The 21,231-nt window shown below is 37.3% G+C and overlaps 1 protein-coding gene and 1 long non-coding RNA gene across 2 annotated transcripts; one reads left to right on the forward strand and one right to left on the reverse strand.

The window, feature by feature from the left end:
- Window positions 1–6,100: 6,100 nt before the first annotated feature.
- On the forward strand, window positions 6,101–13,139 carry LOC129262883 (uncharacterized). The gene is made up of 3 exons (XR_010294454.1): window positions 6,101–6,228; window positions 10,133–10,249; window positions 10,793–13,139. It is a non-coding gene; the product is annotated as an uncharacterized LOC129262883 (long non-coding RNA).
- LOC129267036 (sperm surface protein Sp17-like) lies at window positions 12,523–21,231 on the reverse strand. The gene is made up of 3 exons (XM_064103759.1): window positions 21,112–21,231; window positions 16,406–16,582; window positions 12,523–15,372 (listed from the first exon to the last, which is right to left on the reverse strand). Exons 1-3 carry the CDS (start codon window positions 21,119–21,121, stop codon window positions 15,092–15,094), a joined length of 468 nt encoding a protein of 155 aa, XP_063959829.1. The 5' UTR covers window positions 21,122–21,231; the 3' UTR covers window positions 12,523–15,091.

Consider the following 21,231-nt stretch of genomic DNA (forward strand, 5'->3'; position numbering starts at 1 on the left):
CTTGTGCATTTTTATGAATATTACGCCAATGAGTATCGCATATACATGAATATGAAAGATATTTAATATTTCATTGATATACAAATCTTTATCATCACTAAATAGGTTGAAAATAACTCTATTTTGTTGTTCGCAGCTTCACATACACAGGTTTCACTATTTTAAGTTGGTGAAATATAAAATTTTGTTTACAATGCGAGTGGAAACTTTCACTCTTCCACTCAATTCTAACTAGGCAATATTTTTTCCGATGACATTGAAAATATAAGACTTTTTTTGAAGAAGTGTGTATATTTGTGTTGTATTCATTTCTTTATGTTCGATCTTGAAATACATGTTTTGGTTATGTGTAAAAAGACAAATAACAGTCAGATATATAATTTGTGTATACAAAAGATATTAAGTTAATACCACTAAACTGTCCTTCTTATGCTTTTGGGTAAGATGTATACCTTTTATCTTTAAATTTAAACAGGTTGGAGACATCCAGAAAAAACCTCTATTTCAGACTTATGGTATCACTTAGTGGCAACCTTCTTTTGCCAGAAAGATTTATCTACAGCAGTTAGACTGTTTTTTAGACAATACAAGGTTACCATTATTGCCACAATTTCTAAATACAGCTTTTTCTGACCTGTCCTGTTTAAAATTATGAGATACCAAGTTTTTACATGTAGCAGCCCACTAACAATATAATTTTGCTGTACATACACATAACCACAGGACATAGTTTTCCTGCAGCAAACTTGGATTTTCAAAAGTTCAAAGCCAAATTGAAAAAAAAAAATCAAATCCTGGCATACATGTAGTTTGAGCAAGGTGAACATTATAAAATAAGAAAAACTACTTAAATTGAGTATACTGAAAATCGACAACATGAAATACAGAATGCCTTGCTTATTATCAAGTTGACTAATTTACTGATCATTGACAGAATTTCTATCTGCGCCATTTGGCACATGATAATCATTTCATGCACATTTTGTAGGAATTAAGTGACTGTTACCACAACTAGGGCATGTAACATAGAGAAATACAATCAATAATTACAATCGGTTGTAAATTTATATACATGGTTGGCCATAGCCTTGCCATGCACATTGTAGTTATTGTAACAATCAGTTATATGACTGATTGTACCATTCACATTATAAAACCGTAAATATAATCTTTATTCAATACTACTGTAAGTACCATTCATGTGAAATTAACTGCTGTAGTACTTCAAACTTTTGAATCACACTCATGGATTTGGACAGAGATCTTTTGTTTTTTAAATGACCTGATGAAGAAAGTCAGATGGGATGTTTGGAAGTTCGGTGTGATAAAAAAGTTCATAAACTCGGTGATAAAAATGGGTTTGAAATAAAATCAGTGCATTCTATTCACCCTAGGTTGCTTCTGAAGGTTCTTCTGTAGTAATGCTTGGTTCCTCGGTGGTGATAGGAGGTTCTTGTGCAGGTTCAGTCGGCTCCGGTGCCGGTTCAGTCGGTTCCTGTGTGCTTGCTGTACCCTCTTCTGTGGTTTCAGCTGGTACATCTTCAGTTTCCTGAGGTGTTGGCTGACTTTCTTCTGGTACAGCATCACTTTCTGATGGTACCTCCTCGGTGTCTGGCAACGCTGCTTCTGCTTCTAACGGTACCCCTTCATCTGCTTGTGGTGCAGTCTGTGCTTCTTCAAGCGCTGTTTCAATATATAATACAAAATATTACATATGATAGAAACTTTTTATCAAATTTCTTCCTAAAAATTGCCAATACATGCAATATAAGCAGCTATTTTTTTTAAATCTCTACATTTCAATTTGAATTGGGTAGTCTTTTCATAAATTTTATCAAAATTCAAAGTCAACTTGATTAGTAGCCAATGACAAATACACATGGGGAGATATACAACTGAACTCTTCTCAACAGAGTGTACAATTGAGTTTTAAGCAATATAAAAAATGTAAATGGTAATTGAACAAAAAGGTTTGTCAATAATAGCAGGATCCATTCCAGTTAATCTTTTGGGACTGGTAATCGCTAATCTTAAAAAGGTTCATGCTTCCCTCTGTACTGAATAAATACTTTTAAGATGAACTGTAATAAAAAAAAGGGTCTTAATTTACATGCTACAATGATGATGAACGACTTTATCAAAAAAACCTGAAATATTACTTGCCTGCGTTAACAGGTGTTTGCTCAGGCTCTGCCTCTTTTGCCTCATCTGCAACCTGATTGGTCGATTCCACAACTTTCTCAATGACATCACTTTCTGGTGCTGCTGGTGGTTCTTCTGTTCAATAGGAAAAGAAAAAAAATATGGAGTGAATGAATATGAAGTGCAAAAGTTATTGAAATCAAGTAGATATTGCCGCTGATAAGACATACTGTATCAAGTTCATGCTTTAATACAGAATAAAAATTAAATATGTACAATTGAATTCTAATTAATAGACGTCATGCCCGAGGGGGCCACTTACATTGACGAGTGGATACCATGCGCGACCAAAAAAACACGTAAAAAGGATGTCTTTTTCAAGATAGGGCACGTTACGTAACGTGATAAGGGTGTCAAAAACACAAAAATAATGAAAAAAGGGTATCTATTTTGCTAGGAAAGCTACGTGTTTAGGGTCAAATTTGCGGGGATTGATCAACAAAATCATGACGAAAAACCTCCATTTGAGAACACTATACCCCAGTTTCCCTTGCAATAAATTCTCTTCTCCAAGTACGACAAACCCTACTGCCCCAAGCATGCAATGTAAGTATCAAAACACCTGTTTCTTGACCTCGGTCCGAAGATAACACAACAGCCCGGCATATACAGTCACAGCAGGGGGCCACACACGATGGGATGCATGCGCAGCGCTGAGTGCGGACCCGGTAAGCACGCCGTCATTTCTATTCCCTTACTTTCCTTATTTCGAGGTCGATTTTCTTCGTTCGAAAAAAAACCATTGAATTTCTGAATACAAGATGCCTTTGAAAACGTGATTAAATATCGAATACAATAATTTCATTCAGAAGGTCCTACTACAGGCAGAGAAGTCTTACGTAATAGCACAGCTGTTGTTTATCATTTCGTCCTTGGCTCAACGCTCATAATCTGGCCTGTGGAGGTGAAATTGAGACAGCGGGGATTACCTGGCCAAGCGGGGTTGATCAGGCGGGTGTTTCATAAAGCTGTTCGTAAGTTAAGAGCGACTGGTGATCCTGTCTTGCAGTAAATGGTACACACCATTGGCGATAATCACCAGTCGCTCTTTAAGTCGCTCTTAACTTACGAACAGCTTTATGAAACGGCCCCCTGGGCTTGGAAATGATGTTTTAGATTTTCAAATGCAAAATGGCCCTTATAAAAATCGCCAATGGTATTTGAATGGTGGCGAATGGTAGTTGAATGGTGAATTGAATGGTAAATGGTACGTGATTGGTATTTAAGTGGTGTTTCAATGGTACGTGCTTAATGGTAAGTGGTAGTCTGTTTAATGGTAAATGGTATACCATATATCCAATGGTGTCTCAGTGGTATGTTCCTAATTGTATGATTGGTATGATGAATGGTATACCATATACCAAATGGTGTTTCAATGGTATACAATGGTATCTCATTTGTATGTGTCTAATGGTATGATTTGTATGGTGAATGGTATACCATATACCCAATGGTGTCTCAGTGGTATCGAATGGTATCTTAGTGTTATGTGTCTTCAATGGTATGGTTGTATGGTGAATGGTATACCATATACCAAATGGTGTTTCAATGGTATACAATGGTATCTCATTTGCATGTGTCTAATGGTATGATTTGTATGGTGAATGGTATACCATATACCCAATGGTGTCTCAGTGGTATCGAATGGTGTCTTAGTGTTATGTGTATTCAATGGTATGGTTGTATGGTGAATGGTACACCATATACCAAATGGTGTTTCAATGGTATACAATGGTGTTTCATTTGTATGTGTCTAATGGTATGATTTGTATGGTGAATGGTATACCATACCCAATGGTGTCTCAGTGGTATCGAATGGTGTCTTAGTGGTATGTGTCTCCAATGGTATGGTGGAATGGTGAACGGTTTTACCATACCAAATGGTGTCTAGCTCAGTGGTATCCAATGGTATGGTGTGTGCTTGTATATGATTGGTATGGTAAATGTGTCTCAGTAGAATGTGCCTTAATGGATAGGTGTTTTAAAGGTGAATCGAATACCAAAAGATAAATTGTAATTTAACGATGGCTTTAATAGTGGTGTGTGCCTAATGAGTTGTATTTATGCTAACGGTGAATGGTATGCCCAATTGCATTACCCAATAACACAATTCCGAAGATTTAAAGAAAATCCATCAACGATTAAAAAGTAATTAGAGTTATTATAATTTTTGATTTGTGACTTTTATGCGAACAGCTTCCCCAAATCAAGCCTAATCGCTCACGATGGTAAACATGGTCTCTTGCATTCTTTTAAATTGTCTTTGTCTACTAAGTGAAAGGCCTGGAATTGTTTAGATAAGATCCAGTGCGTATATTAATTTGATATATTTTACAATTGTACATATTACTTTGTAAATTTATATTTGATGCACTGAGTGCAAAAAAAGCAATCAATCAATGAAATCTTATTTTATAAAAGGGTTTTTATTGTACCTTGATATCAACATACAAATTATTTCACAGCCGCTCCTGAAAGGGAAGAATATAGTCATCATTTACAATACAAATTTTGAAATGTATACATGCAAGTTTTTGGGAGCAAAGAACATGAAAGAGCATGAACAAGATGCGAATCGTACTAAATAGAAAATTGTACATTTCACCATCCTTTCTTTTCTCATTTTGTTTCTTGGTATAATTTGAACGGCACACCGCCTGCCCTATCTGTACGGTATACAGTTTTTTTTATGAAACGTCCCCCCCCCCTTTTTTTTCAAAGTTTTATTCTATTTTTAAATTAATTTTCTTATTCAATTATTGCCCCTTTTTATAAAGAGAGCTATGGGGTGTTGCAAGAAAATATTTGCAGTCAATCCCAAAATCGGTTGCAAATTTATACGTGATAGACTAATTTCATCTAAAGTAAACCAATTTATAGATTTATTGATGGAAGAAACAATAAATCAGTTGCAAGTTTGCAATGAAAAGTCAGACTTTCAACTGATTTTGGAGTTTGAAATTGACTTGCGTTCAATTGCAAGTTTCTTACAATGTCCCATAGGTCATTATTTTTCTTAAAATGAATTCACTGTTGGTTGTCTTCCTCCCCCAACCCCTATCGAAATTTCCATCGGCAAACCCTGATTTTGGTCTGCAACGACCAAAGCCCCCTCCCGGCCAATTTATATATCACTACTACTGCTTTCGATCATGAAACGTTCCTCTTTTAATTTTTTTCAAAACAAATTATATTTTAATTATTTTGTCTCCCTTATGGACGGTGTTTATAAAGAGGAGAGCTATTCTAGGCCGGTCATTACTTGCTTAATTGAAATGATTTGTCTGTTACATTGTCTTGCCCCCCTCCCCCCAATAAAATTCCCTGACGCCATACAATGTAACAGAAAAACTACTAAACGAAATTCTCAATTGCAATCAAAACAAAAGCGAAATTAAACAAAGAGAGAAAAGGAACCAAAAAGAAATAAGTAAAAAAAATATATCGAAAAAAAGAAAAATAAATTTAAAAAAAGAAAAGATAAAGACTAAGACAAAGTAAAGAAGAAAGATTGAACAGAAAAAAAAAGAAGAGAAAAAAGAAGGAAAAAGAAAAAAAAATGGAAAGAAAAGAAAGAAAGACATGGAATTATATAAAACAGAAAAAAAAATGAGCGAAATTATTTTTTCATAGATCCTTTCAAAGGATAAAGCAGTGGCAAAAATTGACTGCATGGTTGCCAACCCAGAACCAATCAAGAAAAAGACACCCCTGATTTGGTCTTACATGCAATTCACCCCATATCGGGATGTATCTTGGCGAAGAAGCCCCCTCCCCCTGATTTGGTCTTAATTTACCCCCCCCCCCCCCATATCGGGATGTGTTGGCTGCACTGCTATGTAAGTGTCGTTCTCGCACGCGCGCTCGCGCACGTACGCATGTAACCGCCAGTTGCAATTTTTGAAAAAAAAACGATCAACCACTGTTTCGCTGTTGCAAAGTCCCTCGATAATTCATCATAAACTAAAGGAACACAGGTCAGATTCGGACAACGACTTCAAAGTCATTTGCAGAATAGGCTAAACAGTAAGTTAGATAACAATTTTCTTTGATATTGTTTTCGTAGTTAGTGGCTCGGCCTGATTTCTTAGAATGTTACTGTTACTGTTAGATGTCGTTGTACCGCCACGGGAATTCACTGCCACGATCACCACCGTCACTGCCCCGTTGGCGCGGGCCGGGACACGCCTGGCTCTGGCGATATTGATTATGGGGTGCGTTATGCTTTGTATTGGCTGAGGTGAGCTGAGCCAAGCATTGAATAGTAATTCGCTCGTATGGCCTGATATTTATTGTCAATGTTTTACAAAACCATCTCTGAATACCGGTATGAATTTATGAAGCAATGACTTGTTGAATTAATGCAGTACAGTGCAGTACTGTCATGACATTGACTGTCAAAGTGTCAATTAGGCCATTGGTTACTGCACAACGTTTTTTCACTGAAATGGAAACCTTGCCGAAAAATATTGCTCTGGAATGAGGCCTATAATTTGTTGTTGTTGGTAGGCCTAGATAATATTGGTAAATTTAAGATGACATGGACATGGTAGTATTCAGGTGAAACATGGTAAGGTGTCCTACATGATATTAAAGTAAAGGCTACGCAGGCCCTAAAAAGCTCGCACCACTTATTTGCGCATGCAATTTCAATGGTAAAATGTGCACTTTGTGTGCGGAACTGTGACTGGAGAGAGTGACAAACGATTCCTATTCATTTTTCTAGAGAGGCTACAATAGTTATTCAGGGAAATCCTACAACTGTTTGGAATTAACATGTTTTAGAAATTGAGGCCAGCTGACTAAAATCACAATTCCTGAATTTTTTCCTTGGGATTTTTCCGTGGGATTGGGCGCTAAATTTGCACCGAACAACTTCGAGCATAATTCCCCACCAAATAGTGTTCTCAAATGTCATAGCGAGTCTGAATTGCATTTGAGTGTCCATATGCCCACTGCTTTCCGAATATTGGGAACAGCTGTACCGGTATATTGGCTTCGATCTCTACGTCATTGTTTGAATCTTAATGCGTTGCTTTGCCGTAATTTTGATATGGACTGAAGTAACGAAATCATGCAAACTGCCGCAGATAAATCTTTTGGTCGCTAACTTCAGTCCTTATAAACTACGGTGAAGCCAAGCAAAGTGATGTCTGACTGAGAATTTGAACGATAACATAATGTTTAATCTTGGGGCCCGGAAAGTTTAGCAAAAAAAATCCGGGCCCTGGAACTCGGAGCCACCGCTCAACACCGTTGCTGCAGCCCTAGAAAAAACCTGGCCCCGATAATCCCAAATGCACTTTCTTACCCTGCGATGTTAGCGAACTAATTTAACCTTAACATTTGTCCGAATCAATTCATCGGCTTTTGGTTCAGAACCAAAACCCGATGCAGAATCGGCTTGTGGTTTATCTTGCACTGCGTTTACACGCTGTTACAGCTAGCAGTGCAGAATCGGCTCGCGTGTCAAAAACCTGAATTGATACGCACACCAACAATATACGTCATAATAAAGACAACGCTGGATCCGTGCGCTTCCAATTACGTCACAATGGTAATGTAAATGAAATGTGCATTAGCAATGCAGAATAAATTTACTGTTTACACGTAGTAAAAAGGCCAATTCTGCATCGGCTCGCGGTTCTGAACCTACTACTTTGTTGGTGCAAATTGCCGATTCTGAACCGCGAGCCGATGCAAGTTAATCGTGTTTACACGCTATGAAAAATCCGATGCTGCATCGGCTCGCGGTTCTGAACCGCGAGCCGATGCAAAAGCCGATTAAGTGTAAACATGGTATATATTTCCATTGGAAATATCTTCTGTAACTTTCAAAAGGAGGGAAACTCTTGTGTAAAGACGCCATATTTACATTAAACACATTGGCCCAAATTCACAAAGGTGGTTTTGAAAACCCACGGTTGAGTCCATGGTTTATGCAGATTTCCTGTATAAATTATGCTTAATTTAGCACGTATCTGGCACGTGTATAAAAAATGTCAAATTCTGATGCGCGCTTTTGTCGCAGTGCGCCAAATTGACGCCTGTTACCATGGTTAGATACGCTATTTTATTCATGAGTCCACTGTTGAATAGTGGACTCATTGGCCCGAATTCACAAAGGTGGTTTTGAAAACCCACGGTTGAGTCCATGGTTTATGTAGATTTCCTGTATAAATTACGCTTAATTTAGCGCGTATGTAAGAAATGTCCAATGCTAATGCGCGCTTTTGTCACAGTGCGCCAAATTGACGCCTGTTACCATGGTTATATAAATACGCTATTTTATTCATGAGTCCACTGTTTTTATTCATGAGTCCACTCTTTAAACAGTGGACTCATGAATAAAATAGCGTATCTAACCATGGTAACAGGCGTCAATTTGACGCACTGTGACAAAAGCGCGCATCAGCATTGGACATTTTTTATACACGCGCCAGATACGCGCTAAATTAAGCGTAATTTATACATGAAACCATGGGTTTTCAAAACCACCTTTGTGAATTCGGGCCATTAATTCAAAACAGTGGACTCGTGAATAAAATAGCGTGGATAGCCACAGCAACATGCGTCAATTTGGCGCACTGTAACACAAGCGCGCATAAGCCTTGGACATATTTTGATATATGCTGTAAAATAAGCGTCATTTATACAGGAAATCTCCATAAACCATGGACTCACCCGGGGTTTTAAAAACCACCTTTTCGAATTCGGGTCATTGACTATTGCTCTCAAGGGGGGGGGGGGGGGGGCACAGGTCAATTGTGCCCATCTGGATCCGCTACTGTGATTGTCAATACCAAGAAAATCATATTGAATGTTATCAATTAATTGATTACCTTTTGAAAACTGCTGCTCTGGAAATATGATTTCAGATCATTCTTTTTCTATTAGATAATTTTCTCTTGCATATCTACATGATTGATGATCCAAACACGTTATGCAGCAGAGTAACTGTGTTATATTGATCTAAATATTTCCAGCATGCACACACAGAAAATCTTGGGTGGGGGAATTTTATTTCTGTGACATCAATGTCAAACGTATTCCCAAGTGAATAAAATAGCGTATCTAACCATGGTAACAGGCGTCAATTTGACGCACTGTGACAAAAGCGCGCATCAGCATTGGACATTTTTTATACACGCGCCAGATACGCGCTAAATTAAGCGTAATTTATACATGAAACCATGGGTTTTCAAAACCACCTTTGTGAATTCGGGCCATTAATTCAAAACAGTGGACTCGTGAATAAAATAGCGTGGATAGCCACAGCAACATGCGTCAATTTGGCGCACTGTAACACAAGCGCGCATAAGCCTTGGACATATTTTGATATATGCTGTAAAATAAGCGTCATTTATACAGGAAATCTCCATAAACCATGGACTCACCCGGGGTTTTAAAAACCACCTTTTCGAATTCGGGTCATTGACTATTGCTCTCAAGGGGGGGGGGGGGGCACAGGTCAATTGTGCCCATCTGGATCCGCTACTGTGATTGTCAATACCAAGAAAATCATATTGAATGTTATCAATTAATTGATTACCTTTTGAAAACTGCTGCTCTGGAAATATGATTTCAGATCATTCTTTTTCTATTAGATAATTTTCTCTTGCATATCTACATGATTGATGATCCAAACACGTTATGCAGCAGAGTAACTGTGTTATATTGATCTAAATATTTCCAGCATGCACACACAGAAAATCTTGGGTGGGGGAATTTTATTTCTGTGACATCAATGTCAAACGTATTCCCAAGTGAATTTGCTGCATATGTTGAAATAACAATGATAATGATGCTGTATATGAGTGAATCATTGAATTTTTGAGCTTAAAGGAAGCTTTACTATATTAGTATTATATTTTTGTTTGTATTTGCACATGCATATTTTCCAAAGCTCAATTTTTTTATTTCATTTAAGATTGGACGACGGATACACTGGATGATAATGTAGATGGTCCAGGATTATCAGGGAAGGATACTACAGGTGCTGAACACAGAAAACCGTTTACAAGAAAACAACTGGAGTTTGTGAAAGGTAATTGTGTAAGAATTCACTTCATTAGAAAAAATTGCAAAGCTTCATTAGATAAAACAGATTGTACTCCTGCAGTGGCATAGATGGAAAACAACTTGTGAGGAATGGTAAAAATCCTAAAAAAGGCCAACTGTCATCCCCATTTATAGGAGTACAAGTCCTTTCTAACACCCCCCCCCCCCCCGGAAAAAAATCAATATGCTGGCTGGGGAGGGGGGGGGGTGGGCACTTTGGCCCCAGGTATGCATGTGGTATGGCATTTGTCATCATTTGGGCAACTTCCCATTTAATATAACGGGTCATTTTCTGCTCATCTATGGTTAAACATGAATTTCTTTATCACATTGTACAAAATGTTTTGTTGATATTTGTTAATTGGTACTATTCAATTGAAGGGTGGTGTATAATGCAAATTTCTCGATATTTTAGAAAAAATCTATGAATTTCTCAAGAAAGCTTGCACACATTGATTGATTGATGTTTTGAACCTGTAGCTGACATACTGTCCTTTGCATTGTTTTCATCTTATATTCCGTATTACAGCTTCAAGGAATTAATCCTGCTGGGTACCCATTCACTTTACCTTGCTCGAGTGCAGCAAAGTGTGGATAAATGTGTTGCTGAAGGAAAACACCATTGCTAGGATTTGAACCCATGACCCTCTGTTTGAAAGGTGAGAGACAGAACCACTTGACCACGACGCACCCACAATTTACAAGCTGATGTCATATTCCCACTTGTTCTTTTGTATTTTAAAACAAGAAGTCCTGTTTATTCACATTTTGACCTCCAAGAACTAAATAGTGGAGTGAAAATGTATTTAATGTGAACATATGCATTGCTGGAAATCACTTCATGATATGTGGGACAAATCATACACACGTGTATGAAAATATGAAATGATTATGATTTCATTTAATTACATAAGCCTAACAAATATTCCTGACGATCGTGTGCACATTCCAGTAATATTTCCCAAAATGTTGCTAAACTTTCAAATTAAAGACTTCGTTATCAGATTTTAATGAAATTGTCAACATTATGCTTTTCTGATTCATTCTCTTCCTACCTAAATCTCCCATTTTCTCATGCTTTCTTTCTATGGTCCCCTTCATTCTCCTTATCACTATGTTATAGGTAAAATGTAACCGGTCGTCTAACACATTTGATTGAAGGGTTAGGTACTCACATTTAAAAGTTATGTGATTCAAACACACAAAGTGTACATCAGACAAAAAAAAAACACTGAAAATTTCATCAAAATTGAATGAGTATTAACGAAGTTATGACGAATTAATGTTGTTAATTTTTTTGGTAAAACAATCATAATTTATATATTTTTTTGTATTATATGAATTCAAATTTTGTCAGCTAGGTTGTAAGAATTTACGATTGACTACTGATTTACTGTGTAAGACAATAATCTTATTATTTCTCACACATAGATAAGTAATTCATCTGATTCAACACAACAAAAAAGAAACAAGTGTATCTTGTATTTATTGTTTTATATATATTTTGCAAAATATTAGAAAAAGAGGTCTCTATTTTTCTTCTGTTTTTTTCAGTATTTCAAATTGAATAATTTCTTTTTCCTATTTTCATTATATTATCTTTCTATTTGTGATAATTCATTTATTTCTTTATGTATCTTTATTGTATTTATGATAAAATTTTGGCGTGTTTCTACAGAAATCATTAAGAAACGGTTTATCTTTACCCGATTCGAAATAACCTTATCGCCCTTAAACCAACCTGTTTCTACAGACTGAACAATCTGATTAACTCGCATTTCGCGTCACAAATACGGCGGAAATCGGAAAATTCAACCTATAACCTCACATAGCATCTCGCTAGGAAAATTTTCAAATTTTATGGTAGATCTCACTCAATGTAGCAGGTATACACATTGTGCGATCAGCTGGCAAGATCGAAAAGGCCAGAATATATGCATACTGCGAAATTGCACTTCCGGGTTCAAGCACTTCCGCCAGACACAATACGCTATTTTGCCCTGTGTTTTTACAGAAAATTTAAACGGATTAACATGGCAATAACCACCTCTCAGAGATGGTTATGACAAACCGTATTTTGCGCGATGCAGTTTATCAATAAACCGCATCGCGTCTGTTTCTACAGGAAAGTTTTCCGGGATTCTGGATACTTACGCGTGTAATACCTTTTAACGATTCTATGTAGAAACACGCCGTTTGATAATCTTTTTAGGTGAAAAGAAAATAGAGAACGATTTTGGGGTTCTATTTTTTTTTTTTGGGGGGGGTACTATTATCCCCCTTTTGGGGATAATTAATTTCTTCTAGGTTTGGTACCCTTTATTCATTTGGCCATGTGAAGGCTATCACACATTTTGAGTTTAATCTTCGAAACTTGGTGTTCATTAGTTTGTTGTCCAAACTATGTCTTTCATGTAAATTTGTTTATAGGAAGATTAACATAATATCTATGTGGAGTGCAATCATTGATCTCTTGTAGAGCCGCACAGTCACATGTATTCATAATACTGGTGCTTTTATGCCATACTTGTCAATACTCTTTTGTACTTAAACTTATTAGTAAAAAAAAATGTTTTATTAATGTATGCAGAACAGTGGTTTTGCCAGGTACTCAATCCATGTAAAAAAAGCAATCAGAGAGAAGAGGTTTATTCTTGAAAATGTTAGTCTTCATTTGTTGTGTTTTTCAATCAAACTCAGTCTTGATACATGTTTATTTTTAGATACCAAGATTGACAGAATATAGATGTCATCGAGTAGCAAAGTCATATATATTCATAACTTATGTGCTTTAATGATAAAGTCTATACTTGTGAATACTCTGTGCTATTTATGCTTAAACTTCTTATAGTAAAAACATTTTATTGACGTTCTTGAAATAACTGTTTTCATCATTTTGTTTTCTTGTGCATACTTAATCCATCATTGAACCTACTATTAACCCCAGATATATGCTGTTCACCATTGGTCTACCATTCACTGTACTTTATTGGCCTACTATACATTGTACACCTTTGATCTACTGTCTATCATTCAGTGTAAACCATTGGTCTACCATTCACTGTACACATGTGGTCTATAGTGTATGGCCAATGGTGTAAATTGAATGATTGACCAATAGTAAAGAGTGTATGGTATGACAATGGTGTACAGTAAAAGGGTAGGCCAATGGTGTACGGTAAGTGGTAGGTCAATGGTGTACGGTGTATGGTAAGCCAATGGTGTACGGTAAATGATAGGTCAATGGTGCACGGTGTATGACGAATGGTAGGTGAATGGTGTACGGTGAATGGTACGCAAATGGTGTATGGTGAATGGTACGCGAATGGTGTAAGGTGAATGGTACGCGAATGGTATACGGTGAATGGTACGTGAATGGTGTACGGTGAATGGTACGCGAATGGTGTATGGTGAATGGTACGCGAATGGTGTACGGTGAATGGTACGCGAATGGTGTATGGTGAATGGTACGCGAATGGTGTACGGTGAATGGTACGCGAATGGTGTACGGTGAATGGTACGCGAATGGTATATGGTGAATGGTAGGTCAATGGTGTATGGTAGGCAATGGGGTACGGTGAATGGTGGAAGGTGAATGGTAGGCCAATGGTGTCCAGTGAACGGTGGCTGAATGGTAAATGGTAGGCCAGTGAATGGTGGTCAATGGTAAACCTGTCTATAGTGGCCATATGGTAGATCAATGGTGAATGGTGTTTGATCAATGGTATATGAATGGTAAATGGTGCTCATGAATATGGTAATAGTAACGCCCCAATTATTTAAATTAGTTTGAATGGTATACCATTGGGGCTTGAATGGTATACCATTGGTGTATGGTGGGTGCTGTGCGAATGGTATTCCAATGGTATATCAATGGTGTATGGTAAATGGTAGTCAATGGTATACCATTCAATTTTTTTTATAAGGGGGGGTGAAATACCGCAGTTTGCAATCTGAACTGCGGTACGTTCTCAAACAGGGGTTTGACGTAATGATTAAAATATTGTATAAAGGATGTCATTTTTGCCCCAACACTACGTGTTTAGACTCCCGATTTGCGCGAGGTGAGGAAGGTGTGGCCGTACTAAACCGTGACACAACAATAAAATATCGCCGTATACTTGTTTAGGGGGTTCATTTCAGGGAATACTTGCCAAGAGTATAGTTTTGTTTCCAATACTTGTTAAGGGTAGGGTTTCAGACGCCAATACTTGTTAAGGGGTGCATTTTCAGAACATGGAAAATACGTGTTTAGGGTGCTTTTCAAGACCCCGTGGTCGCGCATGGTATCCACTCGTCAATGGAAGTGGCCCCCCCGGGACGTCATGCATGTGACATCTTAATCTCACAACGCGCTCCCTGAGAGGATATAAGAATATGTATTGAATGAGTTGTCAGAGATATACCAAATGCAGATAACCAATGGATTTAGCCTCAAAGATGGCAACTTTTTCAGAATGAGTTCACATCTAACCAAGATAGCAAGTACAGGGTCCCATCTTAGAGTTGCAATTGATCTGATTGACCGCAACTGTGGAAAGCCAGCACTGCAAACATCTTAAATGCATGTGCATGTTTGTTCAAAATGTTTTCTAGATGATGTATACTCATATATATTCACTGTTGTCTTGGTGTGGTTCCTCTTTGTTTACAAATGACATTGTGCAATATGACAATAATGGATTTTCATATGTTTGAGGTCGATTGGATCCATCACAACTCTCTGTAAGATGGAATCCAGGGTAGCATTTCATGAAAGGACTTGTTAGACGGTTTTTATGACAATCCCATTTTATCTGACAGTTACCATAGTAACAGCCCTTCTCCGTCAATCAAAATCAAGGAAAGTTGTCGGATCTGTCAACTTGTCGGACAAAAATGTTGATGGAACGCTCCCCAGGTCTACCGTACCTGTAGCGAGTTTCTTGGTAGCAGGGCCGCCGGTATCACCCCCTGCCTCTCCTCCGGGCCTGCCCCTGCCTTCCTGCTCGGGTACTGGTCTCTTTGCTTTCTGCTCTGCCAAAGCTGCTCTATCCTTCCTCAGCTGGCTGTACTGGGCCTGGACACGCTCGATGAGGTCTCCCTGTAAGACGGGGTCATATCCAGTACCTGTATGCATTCAACATTAAAATAAAAGAGTTGTATTGGTTTGAGTTTGATCCTCATTAAGTGTCACAAAATGGTTCTTGATAATGCAAAGAATCAACCATGTATACCCAAAATAATGATGGAAGACTTCCCAAAGACTGGAGTTCTTGAACCATTGTGCGCGGGCAAGCAAAGATCCAATGACTATGGTAATAATATATAAGCACTTAGAGATGTTATGTTGCATTTAGCGCCATACAAAAGTGAATTTTGTGAAATATCATTATTATTATAATACTAAACATACAATTAATATTTCCTTGGAAAAGACAAGAGTGGGGGCTAGGAAACGGGGGGGGGGGGGGTTCCATTTCATGAGGGAAGCACTTAACCTGTTTTATATCCTTTTCATTCTTTACCTACCCTAAGATTGAAAATTTTGATATTTTCTCTTTATGCCTATCCCAATTAGACTATATGTCCTCCATTCCCTGTCTTGGCATTTGATTACCTTCTCATCCTGTTTGAGACTGGCTAATTCTGATATAACAAGTACATGTATTTGCGATCTACCAACACTGTATATGGACAGGCTCAGTCTCTCACTCTCTAATTATATGGGTTCCCTTATGAACACACTAATCAATTTTATAATAGTGGCAAAAAGAAGCTGCTGAAAACTGCTTATCTAAAAAAAAGAGAGCCAATGGAGTAAATTAGAGAGTAAAAAGGGGCCTAAGCTTTCGATCCTAACAGAATCTTCGTCGGAGACAAAATGACAAACAATTTTATAATAATAACACTAAACTTATACACACAGGGTAGCCACTTCAACTGTTAGCTGATTTTCAAGAAGGCACTGCATAACATGTTAAAATTATCCTTCTCCATTCTCAAAAGTCAAGGACTTGAGAAAAAGGCAGAAAGTCCGATTTTTTTCAAGTATTTGGTATGACTTGACAGGGGTTTGAACCCATGACCTCCCATTCAAGAGGCGGATGTTCTACCACTAAGCCAACACGTACGCCTGGCTAAAGTAACAAGTCATACTCACTGTCTCTGATTTTGAGTACATCCTGGAGGAAGTCTGCAATGAACTTGATGTTGTCCTTGGGTTGCTCCCGGAGGACCTCGTGAGAGATGAGGCGGATGATGTTCTGGAATCCGGGAGGGACGGAGAGTCTCACCGTCCCATACCTCATGGACTGGTTGGATAGGCTGTCAGTTAGATCTGGAGATAATATCGTGAAAACTGTTAAAATCTACTGAAATCCTTGCATCTGATTGGCTGAACACAAATTAGTCAGTAAAATCACCAAGAGGGTGCTTCATGTAATACATGAATGAAAACAGTTGATTATTAATATGACATATGTATTCAGGCTTTGAACTGTAAGGTCCAGGGATCAATACCCCCTGTAACGTTCACATCCTTAGCAAAGGCATTTAACCCGTTTTTGCTAAAGTCAGTTACTGATTTAAATACTGAATATCTGACATAAAACTATGCTTGCTCTATATGTACATTTCATTCATCTCCATCAACTTCAGAAAATGATATGACCATGGAAAGATAAAGGAGACAGTAAAAAAAAAAGCTTTACATAGATAAGCCATGACCTGGCTACAGAGGAAGTAAAATAAGGTTAAAACAGGGTGCAAAATTAATATATAATATATCAATCCTGAAATATATAATGCAATGTAATGACAATATAAAATGATATGATATTATTTATTACATCATATACATGTTTACTTATAATAGAGAATCCCGAGTTACAGCTTTCTTGCTGCAAACAGAGAATATGCATGCTGTATCCATGGACAACACACACCAACAGAGATCGTGTATAAATCATGCAGTAGCTATCAGTAGCAAACACGCTCCGTACCAAACTGTAATAATTGCATGCCTCCGGGGAAAAGAGGCACAATCATCTTGCTCTCCTGGCCTTGTTTAGATGCACCTACAACAAAACGGCTTGAATAATGCATTATTTCCCCCAAGAGCATCACTGGCATCATGCAGCGTGTAGACAGCTAGACTGCATAATAAACTGTCTGTCACAATGGTTGATTGTGAAAGAATGAACCTTGCATTAAGAAAGAGGATGTATATTGAAATGAATTCAATTCTTTTCAATTAAATTCAAGTAAAAACTTATAATCAACAAATTGAGCATCAAATGTTCCGATAAATTTGTAAAAATTCAAAGGCTTATGACAAGAACAGGGAAAATTGTATTATTCTATATCCAGACAGGCCTGAAACTTGTAGCAGGGTTCCCAGCTTTTCGAGAAAACAAAATTTCCTGATATTTCCCTGGTTTTTCCCTGATGAAGTTTAAAAATTCCCTGATCTTACCCATTCCCAGTTTTGCATGTTTTCTAGGTTGTTGCAGTGAATTACATGTATTTTCAGTATAAAAAACAATGTAAAACTAATAACCAGTCATTCAATGGATGTTGTTTTGATATGCAACAAAATATAACAGAGTCTGACTGACTACCGTGCTTTTGACTTTTGGACCGATCAAAATTCTCTGATTTTTCCCTCATTTTAGGCATTTTCCCTGATTTGAGGTATTTTTTTCATCAAATTCCCTGATTTTTTCCTGACTGGCAAAAAGGAAAATAATTTTCCCCTGATGGGCTGGGAACCCTAGCTGTGTAGAGTATGCCATTGTATATTATATTGGAAAATATGAACACAGAAGGTAGTATGTACATGCAGGAAAGAAAGAAGAAGGAAACGTGGTTGGAAAAAGGCTGCAACTCACGATATCTCAAGAACAAGATTTGCAAAAAGGTAGATTGATTTTAATACAGGATGGTAGGAAAAATTCATAGTTTTCTGAACAATGATATTTATAATCATCAAAATACTTGTACAATAATACTTTAGATGAGGTTTCATGAAATCACACTTAGCTTGATTATCAAAATCTTATTTTTATCATTTTACATGTAAAATAGAATTTGTATCCTGAATTTCAGGTAATGTATTCCAACATTTAAGATATGATGTAACGAGTATTCCATGAATCACCAAGATTAAATTTAATGAAATTATGTATAACATATAACATACATGTACCAAATATACTTTGATTATGATTTATTAAAAGCTACAGTAACTATGAATCTAATTTTCAAACGTCTGTGTGTGTGTGTACTTGTAGCGATAATGCAAAAGATCTCTCTACAAGTTGATGAACAGATCCATTGAAATGGATGCTCAACTGTGAAGAGGGGAGGGGGGTGGGTTAAATATATTCATGGTCAAATTGCTCCCATTGAATGAATACCACTCACACGTACTTTGAATGTTTGAGCATGTTCCCCATGAGCCCATCTTTATAATCAATGTACTTGTAGTACTCCTGTAGACGCAATCATCACATTGACTAAAGTTTAACAACAAAACTAAATTGTATTTTACTAAAAGTAAAACATGCATGAAGGTACTTCATTTAACTCTTTGCCCGCCACGTACACTATCCCCTCTGAGCCACACTAATTTTGGGGTGCCACATTCAGAGGGGGTTTGCATGCACTGTCTTATTCAACTCGCAATAACTTTTTACTGGTTTGTGGTATTGAAAAAAATTGTGTAGCTAAGTTTTAGAAACATAAATATTCTTGCCAATGGTATCATTTTTGCTATGTATAAAATCATAGATTTTGAGAATTTTAACTTTACATTCTGTTTCCAATTTTTTGTTTAGGAGGGTATCTTATACCTCTTATATTCAATACTTCCTAATGAAGGTTAAATTTCTAAGTTAGTCCATTGAAAAAATGTGTTCTTTAGCTTTCATTACATACCTAATCCATGTCTTTATGGTCATTATGAGCTAAGCAGTTTAGGATTGAAATGGGGCATTCAAAAAGAGTAAACTGACAATGAACTAAACTCTTCTATTGAAATTGTCCCTGGCTACTTCTCAATAGACTTCCCGTCCTGGGAGACTTCCCGTCTTTTGATACTTTGATCCCCTTATTGTTATAGGGAGGTGGCAATTTGTATCATTCTTTTATTACAAGGAAAGCAGTGCAAGCTATTGAAAGCTCATCGAAATATATCCTAAAGCAGTTCAAAAAACTCAATTTTACGCGAAAAATCTCTATGTAAACAACGTCGGCGAAAGCTATAACACGAAAGCTAGACTCGTAAACAATGCAATACACACGTCGCTATTGTATGTGTGTGCACACAATTACAATTAAATGCGTTCCGTATGCATTGTGTGCAAACTGTGACTTGAGTCGTCGTTGGCAGTCCGCTGTATGTGCCGCGAGTCGTCCGTGGCGGGCAAAGAGTTAAAGACTAGGCCAAGTGCACTTTGAAATGTAAAAAAGAATGAGACCAAAGTCAAAGAACATTTTTGGCTTTTAGGATTTTGTTTAAGTCATCATAACCACTATCAGAATGCTACTAGCAGATAAAATGGGGAAAAGAAATCAAATGTTAAAGGTTATCTCAATAACCTTTTTTTTTGTTCTCATTTTAATTCAAGTCAGTGGTTTGACCTAGGCCTAACTTAGATCTAATCAACAAATTATACGTGTTTGGACATTTACTATTAACTTTATGCATTTCTTTAATTTTTTTATTTTCGCAAAGGCCCAATTCCAATTTATTAACGAATAACAGTTAAGGTAGAGTCTAAGTCTACGATTATGGCAATTCTGAAAAGTTAAAGTTTAAGAAACAGTGCTGGCTTTCAAAGACAAACTAAGTACAGATCTAGCCAGACCTATACTACGTTAGGACCCCAAGCCAAGGACAAGGCCTGCCCTGGCTAAACTTCTAAAGTAAGGCTTAAGCCTAGCCCTAGGGCCTAAAGATTTTTTCCCATTTTTTTCTTACCCTGCACTCTACAGTCTACAGAGACAATTATTAAAAGATCTGATTCAAGACAAAATGGCAAAAATTTCAACTTCTTAAATTTCAAGCAAAGCCAAAGGCAAAGGACAGCCGGGCCCAGGCCTTGCCTTGTACTACTAGTTGTAATGCATTATTTCTCATTATAAATCCTGGATTGAAAGGTGTGTAAATAATGTCATGACTCCGACCTATGACTAGATCTACATCACATGTAGGTCTCGAAAGTAGAAATCTAGAATATATGTCATGTAAGTATGTAGGGGGTCCTAACTTAACGCGAGACCTAGTCCATGACTGAAACCCGGGTGTTGGACAAGCATGGCCATGGGCGGAAATCTGTCCCCAAAGGTAGGGGGGACCAGGGGCTGGAAACTTTAACAAGCCAAAAAAAAAGTTATCACCCAAATTGCCAAAATGTAACATTTAAATTTTAGCCATTTTGACCAAAACAATTTCACAAGCAAAAAAAAGTTTACCCAAAAAATGTAAGGTCAGATATAGGCCCTAGTCCAAAATACATGTATTATTCATTTAAAAAAAAACAGTAGGGGGACATTTCATGTTGTGTCCCCCTACTATTTTTGGTAGGGAGACGCGTCCCCCTGACCTGTCCCAATGAGATTTCCGCCCATGAGTTGAACTAAGTGAGTTGGACAAGGTAGAGTTACACTTACCGTACTGCACACAGGCACAGCCACAGGTGCTAACGCGGCCGCAGCACTTCTGTGCTGCTGCATGCAATGCGCAAGTTAGTGAAACTGACATCAAACAAGTTAGGTCAATGATGATTTCATCAAAAAAAAATACTTATAATAACTTAAATTGATTCAAAATTATTTATGAAAAGGAAGAATATCAATCCTTACCATTCATCATTATAATGCAATTCCTGTGCAAGGATTAATGGGTGAATTATCACTGAAAGTCGGCCTTCTTCTCGAGGGAAAAAACAACTTTCGATCTTCTGAAGATTTCAATTATTGTTC

The sequence above is a fragment of the Lytechinus pictus genome, chromosome 8 (genome assembly GCF_037042905.1).
Source record: "Lytechinus pictus isolate F3 Inbred chromosome 8, Lp3.0, whole genome shotgun sequence".
Classification (NCBI taxonomy): Eukaryota; Metazoa; Echinodermata; class Echinoidea; order Temnopleuroida; family Toxopneustidae; genus Lytechinus; species Lytechinus pictus.